Genomic DNA, 13,944 nt, shown 5'->3' on the forward strand with positions numbered 1-13,944 from the left:
AGGCATGTGACTTAGACAATTCATTCGTCAAAGACTTTTTTTCCTGTTCTACAGTTTTAAAATTCTTATAAATCTTTTTGTATCTGTAGGACAGTTGACTATACTCATTAGAGAGGAACTTGTACACATCATCAAGATCATCAAAACCAAAAGAGTCAATGACAACGGACTGAGATGTATTCATAGTAAAAATGAGTCAAGGATCTCATTCAGGAATTTAAGCCAAATAGAGTGAACCCGCTCTGATACCAATTGAAAAACTCTAAACAGATAAATATCACAATTTTATGCGGAATTAACAGATATTTATCAAAGCAAACAATCACCAAAATATAAACAATCACACACAAAGATTTTGGTTATGAAGAGGAAACCTTTTAGAAAAGGTTCTAAAAGTAAAACCTCTCTGGGGCAGCCAAACCCAGGAAATCACTATCAAAAGATTATCCAGAGATTACAGACACTAGGAACACTTACAACCCTTTGCAAGACCTTGACTCTGTAAGATCGACAAGCCTCCAACTTGTTTCCTTGCTCACAATCTTTTTCAACATGATTCTCCTTTATCGGACCCTTCCGATAGACTTCAATTAAGCACACAATCAAAACTAACAAAAATTCTCTAAGAAGAATCAATTTGGCTCACAATAAAATAATCACTCAAGCATAGCCTCACACGAATTCTCTAGGGGTGAAAATCCGTATACTACAGATCTGTAGAGATCTATATATATAATACCAAAAACCCCTAGTCTAATTAGGACTCAATTACATTTAAATTAAACCTAGCATAGTCTAATTAGGATTCAATTACATTTAAATTAAACCTAGCAGACTACGGGCCTTTCGGACGCCATAGAGATTTGGCACACTTTGAATTCATTTTGATCACCGAACATTTAGCCAATAATTAACACTAACAGTAACTCTTCTCTATTTAAGCTCAATGATAAAGCAGTAGAGATTTTTCCGCCCAAAAGCAAGCTTTTCCTTGCTTTCTTTCAGTTTGGACATTGTTTCTCTTCTGGACGAGTATTATGGCTGCTACATTGTCCAATAGTGGTACTCCGTTGAGTTCTGATCACATTGGGGACCGATCCACCTTTTTCGCCTCCCATGGTGCTTCTGGTAGTTCACGTGGTGGTCGGGATTCTAGGGTACAAATAGCCAGGCTTAGTTGATAAATCTCATGCCAAAGGTTACGCCTATCCGTGGCCGGACCTCTCATCTCGGCCAGCTTTCGTGCAATTCTTTTTAGATGTGAATTAGTGAATTTATCATAGTACTTCAAAGGTGACATTTCTAGAAGATTTATTTCTATAAGATTTTTATCTACATGAAACTTAGTCAAGAATACTATGCTCGCTTGATAGTGTTTTTCTTTTTAGAAGAAAACTTGTTTTGATTTGATGTAAAGGTGAAAGTAGTTTCTAGTGCTTTGTATTTGAAGTTATTTGTTAATAATTTTGTCTTTTTCGTAGAAAGTAAAAAATTTTGCCAAACGAGGCTACTAATTTTTGGCAAATTAAATTTCACAGTTTTTCAATTTGGATACTTCTTTTCAAAGTAATGTCTCTTGAACTATGTCACATGCTTCCATAAAAGTTACAACTAGTTAAGAAGTAATGTTGGTGGTACACTTGTGTCTTTTCTCCAAAGATTTCAATTGGTATTTATTTAAACAAGTGAAATTGATCTAAGAATACTACACCTTGGAAAATCAAAATTTAACAATTTTATGTTTTAAATACTTTTTTTTTTAAGTGATATTTATTGACTAGGTCATAGGCTTCCATAATAGCTTTAAGAAATTAAGAAGTAATTTTGGAGAGCAAACTTGTGTATTCTTTGAAGATTTTGAAGATTTCAAATGGTATTTGTTTAAACAAACTAAGAGGTATAATTCATTGATATAAGAATACTAATTTTTGGCAACTAAAAATTGACAATTTTCTACTGTAAATACTTTTTTTTAAAGCTTTTAAGAAATTGAGAAGTAAATTTTAGAACCTGTGTTTTTCCAAGGATTTCAATTAGTATCTCTTAAACAAGTGAACAGTTCTTTATGCTGATTTTTTTTTTTTTCTTTTTTTTTTTTTGAAAAGGTGTTCTTTAAACAATTTGCCAAATGCTTGCTTTTGGGAAGAAATCTATTAAAAAAAAAAAAAAGTCACAATTAGGTAGATCTGCACCTAACTCAAAATTAGTTTGTTCTTGGGTTTACTCAAGTAATATTATCTTAATTGTTATTATTTTTCCTTAGCATTTTTTTATTTTAATTTCTAAGCTTTTTTCTTATCATTGTTACTGACTCTGCCTCATTAGACTTGTTCTAGCTTATACCGTCTGACAATATCTGAATTTAGGCATAATATATAATAAGCCGCATCGCATCTCAGCCGTTAGATCCGCCGGTTAATTAATCACGACTCGTCTTCTTGGGGGGAATCGGTCGGATATCTATATTTTACTCTCCGATCTGGATCTATCAACGATTACCGTGTCCTGCGGTAATGTAACCAATGGCTGAGATGCGATGCAGTGTAAATTCAGAAATTCTCCAACATGCATCATATCAGAAGAGGCTTGAATCAATTCTCATGCACTATTAGTACTGTAAATGACTTTGAATTTTATTGATTTACATTTTGATAAAATTGGGTCAGACTATGATTTAATCAAACTTGAAGAAGTGTATGTGGTTCCTACCGTCTAAGTCTTTTCTGTCATTGGTTCCCAACGAACAAATATTTACTATAATCATGTCTACATAAAGTAATCAGGGACGGAACTAGAATATTTAGTTTGAGAGGTAAAATTTGAAGAAAAAATAATAATAATTGGGTGAGGCAAAAATTAATTTTTAAAGGTATTTTTAAAAAAATAATAATAATTTTGGAGGGACTGCCCCCCCTCCCAAAGGGTAGCTCCACCCCTAAAAATAATCATATTGGTCATTTGACGTACAGTCAATCCTACCATACTTAAGCATCTAACCATGCAATATTCAACTAACCCCCGTAATATCCAACTTACCCCAATTGTCACCATCCACACCCAAGGCTTCCCACACAGCCCTAGAGGTATCAACAATGTTGTTAGCACATGAGGGTTGATAATCATGCTCTTCATCACACCCGATAGTCGATTCACACTCATCCACCACTGTGGCCACCACACTTTGCCCATTGGCGGCGCATATGGTGATGTTGTTATTACACCTGGCCATTTTGTTGAACCATCCAGTAGATAGTGCCACAACTAGTATGTCATCATAGTGGTATTAGCGGTCACATTTTAATGGGCCAACGTTTGGCTAGACATAAGTGGTAAACACTCGTGAGTTGTAAACATCTTACCTTAAACACAACATTGAGTCATTTTGTTCGTTCCATATTGTCCCGAAGCCGAAGGGGCATTCTTTCCACTAATACCACCACTTGACCTGCATTCCTGAGCTTTAACGTCGAGACAGCTAGTTAAGAGAGAAATGACTAGTAGGAGGAAAGATGCACTTAAGCACAAGCTCTGCATTTTCTCACTATCTATCCCTCTCTTTATCTCTATTCTTGCATATATGAGCGCTTGGTTGGTGCATAGATGAACTTTGAACAGGTATTTATAGCAAATGCCTACTCACTATTTTCTTATGAACACCTTTTGGTATAAAGAGAACTAGGAAAGCAATCGCGTAAAGTAAGACATGCTTTTTCCATGTAAAAATTAATTAAGAAATTTTCACTTACCTATTTATTTTTATTATTTTTGTAATTATACCCTTCAACCTTTAAAAGTGTCAATATCGGATCACAAATTTTCAAAAGTTTGCAATGTCACTCTCTCCATTAGGATTTCTTTTAAATCCTAACGGAATACGCTGAAATACTCAAAATGCCTCTATTTTTTTAAAAAAAAATGCCAAGTAAAGCTTTTTTTGTGACTCGCTGCCGTGGGTCACAAGTGATACAGTGCACGATTTTTTTAAAAAAAAATGTTTAATTAAGGTCATTTTGTAATTTTATAAATTGTATAAGGAACATTTCAACCATCTACCGTTTGATTCAACCCTAAATCCAAACGGTAAGGGTGATATTGTAAATTTCTTAAAGATGGAAATCCAACATTAGCACTTTTTAAAGTTTAATGGTATAATTGTAAGTGACAAAAAAATCACAAAAGGTAAGTGAAGTTTACCCAAAAATTAATGAAGTTTGCCTTAATCAATTTCTTTAATTACTATTTTTGGCAAAGAATTAAAACGGTAAAAGGAATCGGACGAAATTGGATCCTTTGCATTTCAAATGAACTAGAAAGCATCAAATTCCTTATATTTGAGGGACATTTTTGTCCTTACATTTTTTAGGACAAAAATACATTTCAAATATAATTAAGTGAATTGTCTTAAGAGGATCCTAATTCGAATCAGTCACCATCAACCCGAGCTTGAGCAGTGAGCACCGACGTGAACTTATAGAGTCAAATATAAATTAAACACAAGTTTGAGCACCCATTTTTTGTTGTTATTTATTTATTTTTTTAATTGTAAACTAACTCAAAGAGTCAAAATTAGGTAGATTTGCACCTAACTCAACATTAGTTTGTTTTGGGCTTTACTTAAGTAGTATTATCTTAATTGTAATTATTTTTTATGAGCATAGTTGTCCTCATCGTCAATAGACCATTTGTTCCGGATTCCTTCGTGCTTCCGACGCGTATACTCTGACAATATTTTAATCTACACACAATATAAGCAGCATTGCATCTCAGCTGTTGCCCACTTGTACACAATAACTTTTAACGATCCGATGGTTAATTAATTACGAGACCTCCGTGTCCTGTGGTATTATAATCAAAGGCTGAGATGCGCATGAATTGAAAATTCAGAAATTCTCCATTACGCATCGTGTAAAGGAATCTACAAGAGCCATCATTTGATGTGGAGTCACTAGTCAGTCCTACGTAGTACTGTTTGTTGATTTTTATATATATATATATATTTTAATGTAAAATAAAGTAATTTTGACTCATTTACAAAGTATTAAAGAAACAAAGCCATAAATAATGCTATTAAAATAATTTTTGTGCACATCCTTGTCAAATCAGAATATAAAAATTACCTATCAAATATAATTTTTTTTTACTCCAAAGATTACTTCTATTATTATTATTATTATTTAATACTTTGCCTTAAGACTTCAATCAAATTTGCGTCACGCACTCAGTAAATCAAGCTTTCTCTAGTCATGGTAGTATAATTTGAATTGACTATTCAAATTTGTAAGAAGAATCTTGTGCCGGCAGGCAGCAAGGGAATTTATTTACCTTTAATAAAAACAAATTTACTATATCTTAGGTCCGGGAGTCATTGCATCAAAAAAAAAGTTTTGACATTTGGCTCATACCAAAATCAACACCTCAACGATGGTGGCGAGCAACTTTTGCCGAACTCCGGTGACTTACAATGAAATTCAGCTACGTCGCCAACAACCCTCTGGTGACTTTTGGCTACCTTCGGTGGCAGTGGACAGTGGCAACTTCCTGTGAACTTTGGCAAGTACTCCAACAACCTTCGGTAGCAGTTGTCGGTGATGGCAAAAAAATAAACTATAAGAATTGGATGATTTTAGAAAATGAAAAATTAAAGAGATAAATATTTGAAAAGGGAAAATAATAGAGAAAAAAAAAAAGTGTAAAAATTGTTAAGGATGGGTTTACTTTCATAAGTTAGATTGATTTAATTCTGACTCATTAGATTAATTATGAGCAACATAACACATTTTGAATCATGTATTAAAGTAAAATGCGGAAAAACTCAATTGGAGGTAAACTGCCCCAATTTATTACCTTGCTTTTATTGTTTTTTTTTTTTGGCTTTTATTGGCCTATAAAAGTGTGGATTTTCAACAACAAAAAAAAAAAAAAAAGCCTCATTCCCTATGATTTGAAATGCATATTTTTTACATTTCAATTAGCAATTTTTTTTTTTTTTTAGAAAAAAAAAAAAGGCAATCCCAAACAATTCATTTTTTGTGTTTTTGATTTAAAATTGCACTTTTGTCTACGAAATCACAATGCCAAATGCACTCTAATACTATTCAACTAATATTAGCTCACAAGTAATGCTACATATTTAATTTTTATCACATTCTTATATAATTCAGATAATACAGCATTGCCTATAAGCTTTTGGATTAGCCTTTATTACCCAAAAAAAAAAAAAAAAAAATAGAGTTGATGAAACTTATGATATCAGCTCAGTTGCATGAAAGCAAGATGAGAATTGAATATTTATCATTACGTACCATTTACCTTACAATAATGTTATTTACTAGACTATTATACGATTGTCATACAACTTGATAATATGACGGTAAAAATTAGCTCTTTGCTCACCACTTGTTGAAAAAAAAAAAAAAAAAAAAAAAAAAAAAGATTAATTTTCACTAGTACGTCATTTCAATTATATAACAACTTATTAAATAACGGTCATATTCTAGTTGGAAGAGCAAACCCTAGCCCCCTTCCAGTGCGATCCAAAAGGGAGGAAGGATGCCTCCCTTCTCCTTTTTCCTTGTTTTTGTTTAGACTCTGCAGCACCCAGCCTCTTCCACCGCTTTGGCCACCTACTCCACCTCGCCGTTCGTTGTCCTCCCCGATCTTTTGGCTTTGTTGGTTTCTACAAGGATTCTTAGATCGACTTTTTCCGAACCAGATCTACGTTTTTGCTGCCAGTCCAAGTCCTATATGTGTCATTACACATTCTTCTCCGGTGCCAACGACGACAGATGTTTTTCCTCCAGTCGACACATGACGGTTGTGGTTCGCGTGAATGTCAAGTGTTTTTATGTGAGCCTGACGATACTATTTGTGGTTTTTGTCTTTTTGTTTATTTATATTGTTCTGTTTTTTCAAGTTGAGGATTGATAATTTTTTGTTTGAGTGCCTATCCCTCACAACCCGTTAAATAAAAACTTTTGTTGTAAGGATATGATCAACTCATGTCTTAGATATAGTTTGCTAGGAGTAAATCTATGTCATAAATACAATTTGTACATGAGTGAGATCGAAGGTTGTGGATACGATTTGATTATTAAATTTTTTTTATGTATCTACGACTTTATAACCACATAGATTTTGCCTATATTCTTTAAGAAATTGATGCTCTGTGAAGTAAAAGTTTTATATTCTGAATCTTTTATGAAATGAGAAGAGGTTTACCTATTAAAAAAATAATAATAATAACATTCATATTTACATTAAGACAGTTAATTCTTTTAACAAATCAAATTAATGTGTTGTATTTCATTTTGAAGAATGACTACCTCGTACTATTACAGAAAAATTTCAATGGAATCACTTACATCAACTCAAGCACAGGATCACATGATGAAGAACAAAGTTTTTGTACAAGTTCTTCATCTGCAATCTGTAACCACACCCATTGCGAATGTGCAATGGAATTACAAGACTGGTCTCCTTTTAACGTACATCACACGTAACTGCAATCTGGACGATCGATAGCGGTCAAAATATGTTCTAACATGCCATCTTGTCCTGCCCGTGAAGTAATTGCTTTCAACGGCCAAGGTTGACTGAACTCACCGTGGACATCCCAAAAGACGAACTCGACCCCGCCGATGAATGCGTTGGCCGCAATCTGATATTCGTGAAATCAGCAACAAGCCCAGGTGGATAAATTTTCGAATCTTTGACGCTGTCATTGACCAACATTTCAACGACCGCCGGCATTCCTGGCCGGAGCTTTGCCGTTTCTTGCACGCAAAGCAGACCCACCTTTAAGAACCGGACGGCTTCCGTCTCCGGGAAGTTCTTATCAAGCGTAGGATCCACCAATTTTACAAGGGCATTGGCCTCGTAGGCATCCCATGCCTGCCATGAACAACCATATATATGAATGATGAATACTATATTCTGATCAAATGGTTTGACAATTAAAATATATTATATATAATTCCGTTGATTACCTTCTGAACTAGATACTGTTCCCTATAGTCAAGGTCAAAATCAACCACCGGCCGCCCGCTGACAATTTCTAATAGTAGTACGCCGAAGCTATAAACGTCCGATTTTCGGGTCAAATGCCCGCTGACGGCATATTCCGGAGCAAGATAGCCTCTGTTTTTTTTTTTGCAAGAAATTAACAAAACCCATTTGAAGAAGATAAAATCCAAAAAGATGGGGGGAATTACAGAGATTCGACTTACAATGTGCCGGCAACACGAGTACTAACATGGGAAGAGCTGTCTATAAGCAGCTTTGCCAGCCCAAAATCCGAAACTTTTGGAGTAAAGTTTCTATCAAGAAGTATGTTGCTGGCTTTAATGTCTCTGTGGATAATGTGGGGTTCAACCTCCTCAAGAAGATAGGCCAGCGCCCGAGCCACTCCGATCGAAATATCCCGCCTTGCTTCCCAACTAAATCTCATCCTGTTTTGCTTTGCACCTATCAATCAACACAGAATTTGAATACCCCCAAGATTTAATCCAAGTAGAGAAGAAAGATTTATGTATTAGGAGGATTGATTAATTACCAAGTAAGGTGTGAGCAAGGCTGTTGTTTTCCATGTAATCGTAGACTATATATCTTTTAGCTCCTTCGACACAACATCCTCGGAAGGTGACAAGATTTTTGTGTTTGATGTTGCAGAGTGTGGCGATTTCAGCAATGAATTCTCTCTCGCCTCGCATCGATTCAAGCTCAATTGAAAGCACTTTTACAGCCACGAACGAGCCATCTCGGAGCTGGCCCTACAAAGTCAAACCAAACAGCCAGATTAGGCTCTGGGCTAAAACTTTTATGCTCTTTTTTTTTTTCTGAAAAGTTTTATGCTCTGTTAATCTATATATGTGAGGGAAATTAAAGGAGATTAATTAACCTTGTAGACGGTGCCGAAGCCGCCTTCTCCGATCTTGTTCGTGGGATGGAAGCCGCTGGTGGCCGATTTCAGTTCGTTGTAGGTGAATACGCGAAAATTTTGTTCATTTCCTTCTTCTAGAATTGATGGGTATGAAGAGAAAACAATCAAGAGAGATTAAAAAAAAAAAAAAAGGAATATGAATTTGGCAAGCAAACAAGAAGATGATGAAGAGAAAAGCGAGAATTGTCCAAAATTTTACCTCGACTGCTTATATCCGTTTCTGATCCTGAAGAGAAGCAATTCATCCAAAGGCGCCTCTTCATGTCGCAATTCTTTTACAGAATTCTCCTCGAAATCGTGAAATATGGGTTAATCAAAAAGAATTATGGAGAAAAGGGAATTGGAAAGGAAAAGAGAATCGTTGGAGAGCAGAAATGGAGACGGAGACCGACTGTGGATTATAAGTTTGTAACCTTCCTCTCTCGCTCTCGAAGACTTCCTCAGTGTGGTCAGACTTTGACGTCTTCTTTTCGATTTCATATTAGGAACAAGATAATCTATAATCAAGTTGCATAAAAAGTTTAATTAGATATAATTAAAGTGATACGTTAACATGACTTTTTGATTAAACATTTTCATTTGCCCGTTCAACTATAAAAGATTCAAAAGCGCTAGTCAGACCTTTTTTTATTTTTTTAATTATTTAAAAATTAGAGCATATCCCTTAGTGACGACATAACATGGTTTTAGATGAAAACCACAACATTATTTATATAGATATAATAATGTAATTATACATGTGCACAAATCTCCAAATAAATAATGAGATTTACAACTGGGCACAGACGACCTCTTCTTCATCCTTAGTTTTATGTATAATTACTATAATTTTTTTATTTTAATTTAAGAAAAAATTAAAAATTAGATCCCAAGTTTAATTTTATGTTTTTAAAACTTAGTTCGTGGGTGTGGGTTTCAAAAAATATCTATATATATATTTCCCAAGTTTTTATCAATTTTAAAAATCACTCCCTTCTAAATTTACTGACAGAATTTATGTCGTACCACTAACTCGTCAACTCTGAACTCAACTCTGAACTCTCCCACACCATGTAATAAAGTAGATACATCGTACACATCGGTTTCCTTGTAATTATAAATTTATAATTATGCCTAAAAAATTAATAAAAATTCAAAATTAAAAAAATTAAAAAATAAAAAGAAGAAGAAGAAGTCCTCTTCTCCTCCTTTATGGGGGTAGAGGCCTACATACCACCACCTTCCCAATGTTGGGGTTGGCGGCCGCCTCCACCCCCAATTTATGGTGGTGGAGGTCAGCCTCCACCTAAGGCTAATTCTTAAAGTGAAGAAAAATTAGAGAAAGTTTTTTTTTTTTTCTTTTTCTGAAACTTACAAAGACCAATTTTTAAATGCATCAAAATCAAGGATTAACTTTTTTTTTTTTTTGAAGTCAAAGATAATAGGAAAGATAACCATAAAATATTTACACAAAAAAAAATATATACATAAAAATTATGTTGATAATAATTTTCATTTAAATATTAAATTTGAATTTTAAAATCAAGGGTGGGCATCTCCAGTAATGATAGGTATTTTAGCTACTCAAAATTTACCTTTTTTTTGTATTTTAGCTACTAGTTTTTAATACAAACTACAACAGACTATTTATTCAATTCTCTACTTTCTTCAAATATTATTTTTTGACATTCTTTTTACTGTTTTTTAGTCATTGTTGTGTGGATGGGAGAGAGAGAGAGAGAGAGAGAGAGAGGGTAGAGGGAAAGGGAGGGAGAAAAAACAATAAATAAATGTTTCTAGTGTCTACACTAAATAGGCTAATTAGCCTATTCACCGTAACAAAATAATTGAAAAAAGTTAAAAAGCCTAATCTGCTAGAGATGAAAAATGGCTCATAATAGTCAAATTTGACTATTATGAGCCATTTGGCTATCCTTTTAGAGATGCTCTTAATATATAGTCTTCAGAAATTAAAGGTTTGCCATGTTAAACGCCCTACAAAAGAAGTTGCATATCGGTTAGCTAAGCTTGGTTTAAATTTCAAAGAGGAGCGGCTTTGGAGCAAGGATTGTTTTGAATAATGAAATGAGATACTAATTCAAAAATAAAAAATAAAGGGTTAAATTCTCTTTACCCCTAAAGTTTTAGGAGTTTTTTAATTTGAACCCCATTGTTTAAAAATTAACAATGTAACCCCCTAATATTTCAAAAAATTTCAATTCAAACCTTCCATTACTAATTTCCGTCTAATTGGATGGAAATCATCCCATGTGCGTCTCACGTTGAATTTTGATGCCTTCTATTCTAATTTTGCATTTATTAAAACTTATGAAATTACGTAATTACCCTTAATTTCATAGATTTTGATGAAGGTAATTACGTAATTTCATAGGTTTTAATGAGGGCAAAATTGAAATATAGGGCATCAAAATCCCATGTGAGACGGACGAGGGATGATTTCCATCAAATTAGACGGAAATTAATAACGGATGGTCTGAATTGAAAATTTTTGAAATATTAGGGTGGTATATTGCCAATTTTAAACATTGAGGTTCGAATTGAAAAACCCTTGAAACTTTAAATGGGTAAAGTGAATAAAAATACAAATGTATAATTGGCACCTAGGGTTTGCTTTTTATAAAACAAGTACATGAGATTTAAAAAGTGGCAAAACTTATACTTGTACTTTCCAAATTTATTGATATGAATATATGATATTTTTGTCCATCTATGTTTTAAACCTTAACAAAAATTTTGCCAAGTGTACTAAAAACCATCATAGATCAATAAAGAGAAATGCTAGAATTTAATAAAACTCTCACATTTTGTTCATCAAAATTCTAGGTGGCAAAGTGCTATTTGCCAAGTTGATGTAAAATGGCACATGGTCCAAATTGATGGCAAATGGCACTTTGCCATCTAAGATTTTGATGAGCAAAACGTGAGAATTTTATTAGATTCTAGCATATCTTATCAACAAATTGTTATGTGTATATATACAAATGCCACCTCGACTTAACCCCTTTAAAAGAAAATAACAAAAAAATCAAATAATAAATAATAATAATAATAATAATAATAAATAAATAAATAAAGGAAGGCAAAAAGCCTCCACTTGGGGGTGGCTCCTCACCTGTAAGTGGAGAATCCAGCCACTCCTAAAGAAGTTTTTTAGGGTGACCCAACTCAATTCTGAAAACTCTTACGGTTACGGTCATCCTCACAAGTTAAGCAACTCCACCCCAGGTGATGAGGAGGCGGTCTAGCCACCCCTAGGTAGTGGAGAGGTGATTCTCTGCCACTATCATTATTATTTTTAATAACCTATATCTAACTTAGGTCTTTTTTTATTTTCTTTTTTTGTTAATTTTTTAAAATTTTTTTATTAGGTGACATTTTGTACACCAATGACAGTAACAAAATTAGAATTTCTTGTTTCAATTTTCAGATGGCCAATAAGGGATTAAGCCTAATTTTGGTAGGGCCAAACCTAATTTTTAAACAACCCCCACCTTAGTCTTAATGTAGTTCCGTCTCTACAAGCGACAAGCCAACAACATTTTATTAGTAGTAAATAACTTGTTGTACACGTGGCAAAAATTGGGTTAAATTTCCTTACCCTAGACGAACCTAGGTATCAAAATAATAAATTCGATGAAATTAATTTTGTCACATTTTTAAAAACTCAAAACACCTTTTTGACAAAGAACAAAAACCCTAAAATCAAGTAGAACCTAATGCATCTAATCTTAAAACGAGTAGCATTTCCTACTCATTTAATTAAGAGAAATGCTAAAGGCCCAACTTTTTTGCCCAACAAAAGTCCAACTTTTACCCTTTATTTTTTTCTAAAAAAAACAAAATGAAAAATGGAAAAAATGTCTGAAGCAACCCTATCTATTTTTGGCTTTTCTTTTATTTAGTATTTTTTAAAAAATGAAAAATAGTATTTTTTTTTCATAATAATGACATTTTCTTGAAAAAAATGACATTATTATGAAAAAAATACCATTTTTCATTTTTTAAAAAATACCAAATATAAGAAAGACAAAAAATAGATAGGGTTGCTTCAAACATTTTTTTCATTTTTTATTTTATTTTATTTTTAAAAAATAAATAAAGAAAAAATTGAACTTTTGTTGGGCAAAAAAGTTGGGTTCCTATCATTCCTCTTTAATTAATGTAATGCCAAAACAGCCCCAACACTTTGAAAACGTCTTGCACATATTTTTGGAAGGTGAACGCGGCGAGCCAAAAGACCCTGGCCTGGCCAAACTGACGGGCAAATATTGACCGCACATTTTCCCCCCAATGCACACGTGTCAAGATTGCCGAATCCTCACAACCTGTCACCTCCAGCTACCCTGTCAAAGTTTCAACCTTTTGTGACCCTTTCTATTTCCTTTAGGCCTTAAGGACTAGGGCAACATAGTCCGTGGGCTTTACAGATATTCCAGAAACCTCAATTTTATGGGAGAATTAAAGCGCCGTTTGGCAACAAACTCTTTTCTTTTTTCCTTTTTTTTTAGCTTTTACTATTATTAAACTTTCTTTCTTTTTTTTTTCATTTTTCTCTTAAAAAAATATAAATCTTATTTCATATTTATATCAAATCAATTATCTCTTATTACTATTAAAATAAAAAATTCAAAAAAAAAAAAAAAGACTCTTTTTCTTAGTTTTCAAGAAAAAGAGATCTATCCGATTTTGGGTCCAAAGTATGTGGTGGGATGCCACAAAAAAGTTTTCTTTTTTTCTTTTTTTCTTTTTTTTTTTCTTAAATTGAATAGATATTCGTTGGATTTATGGATAACCCTTTTTTGACGCAGACACGGTTTGACAAAGATTTAAAAATTCCTTCTCAGAAAATACTTTTCAAACAATAATTCTTTAAATGGGTTTTCACATATGGTCTTATCACTGATTTATAAAACAAATTACAAAACCCATTCTAAAGATAGAACACTTTTCAAACACTATCTTGCACAAATAAAATAAATAATTAAAATACAAGCTCATTTTTCTTT

General features: G+C 33.3%; 1 protein-coding gene across 1 annotated transcript; it reads right to left on the minus strand.

The window, feature by feature from the left end:
* Positions 1–7,301: 7,301 nt before the first annotated feature.
* Positions 7,302–9,315, minus strand: LOC132162033 (putative serine/threonine-protein kinase). Its single transcript, XM_059572279.1, has 6 exons — positions 9,138–9,315; positions 8,897–9,012; positions 8,552–8,768; positions 8,226–8,463; positions 7,986–8,136; positions 7,302–7,890 (listed from the first exon to the last, which is right to left on the minus strand). The coding sequence occupies exons 1-6, from the start codon at positions 9,199–9,201 to the stop codon at positions 7,576–7,578; spliced, it is 1,101 nt and encodes a 366-aa protein (XP_059428262.1). The 5' UTR covers positions 9,202–9,315; the 3' UTR covers positions 7,302–7,575.
* Positions 9,316–13,944: the final 4,629 nt, after the last annotated feature.

Source organism: Corylus avellana, chromosome ca9 (genome assembly GCF_901000735.1).
Source record: "Corylus avellana chromosome ca9, CavTom2PMs-1.0".
Taxonomy (NCBI): domain Eukaryota; kingdom Viridiplantae; phylum Streptophyta; class Magnoliopsida; order Fagales; family Betulaceae; genus Corylus; species Corylus avellana.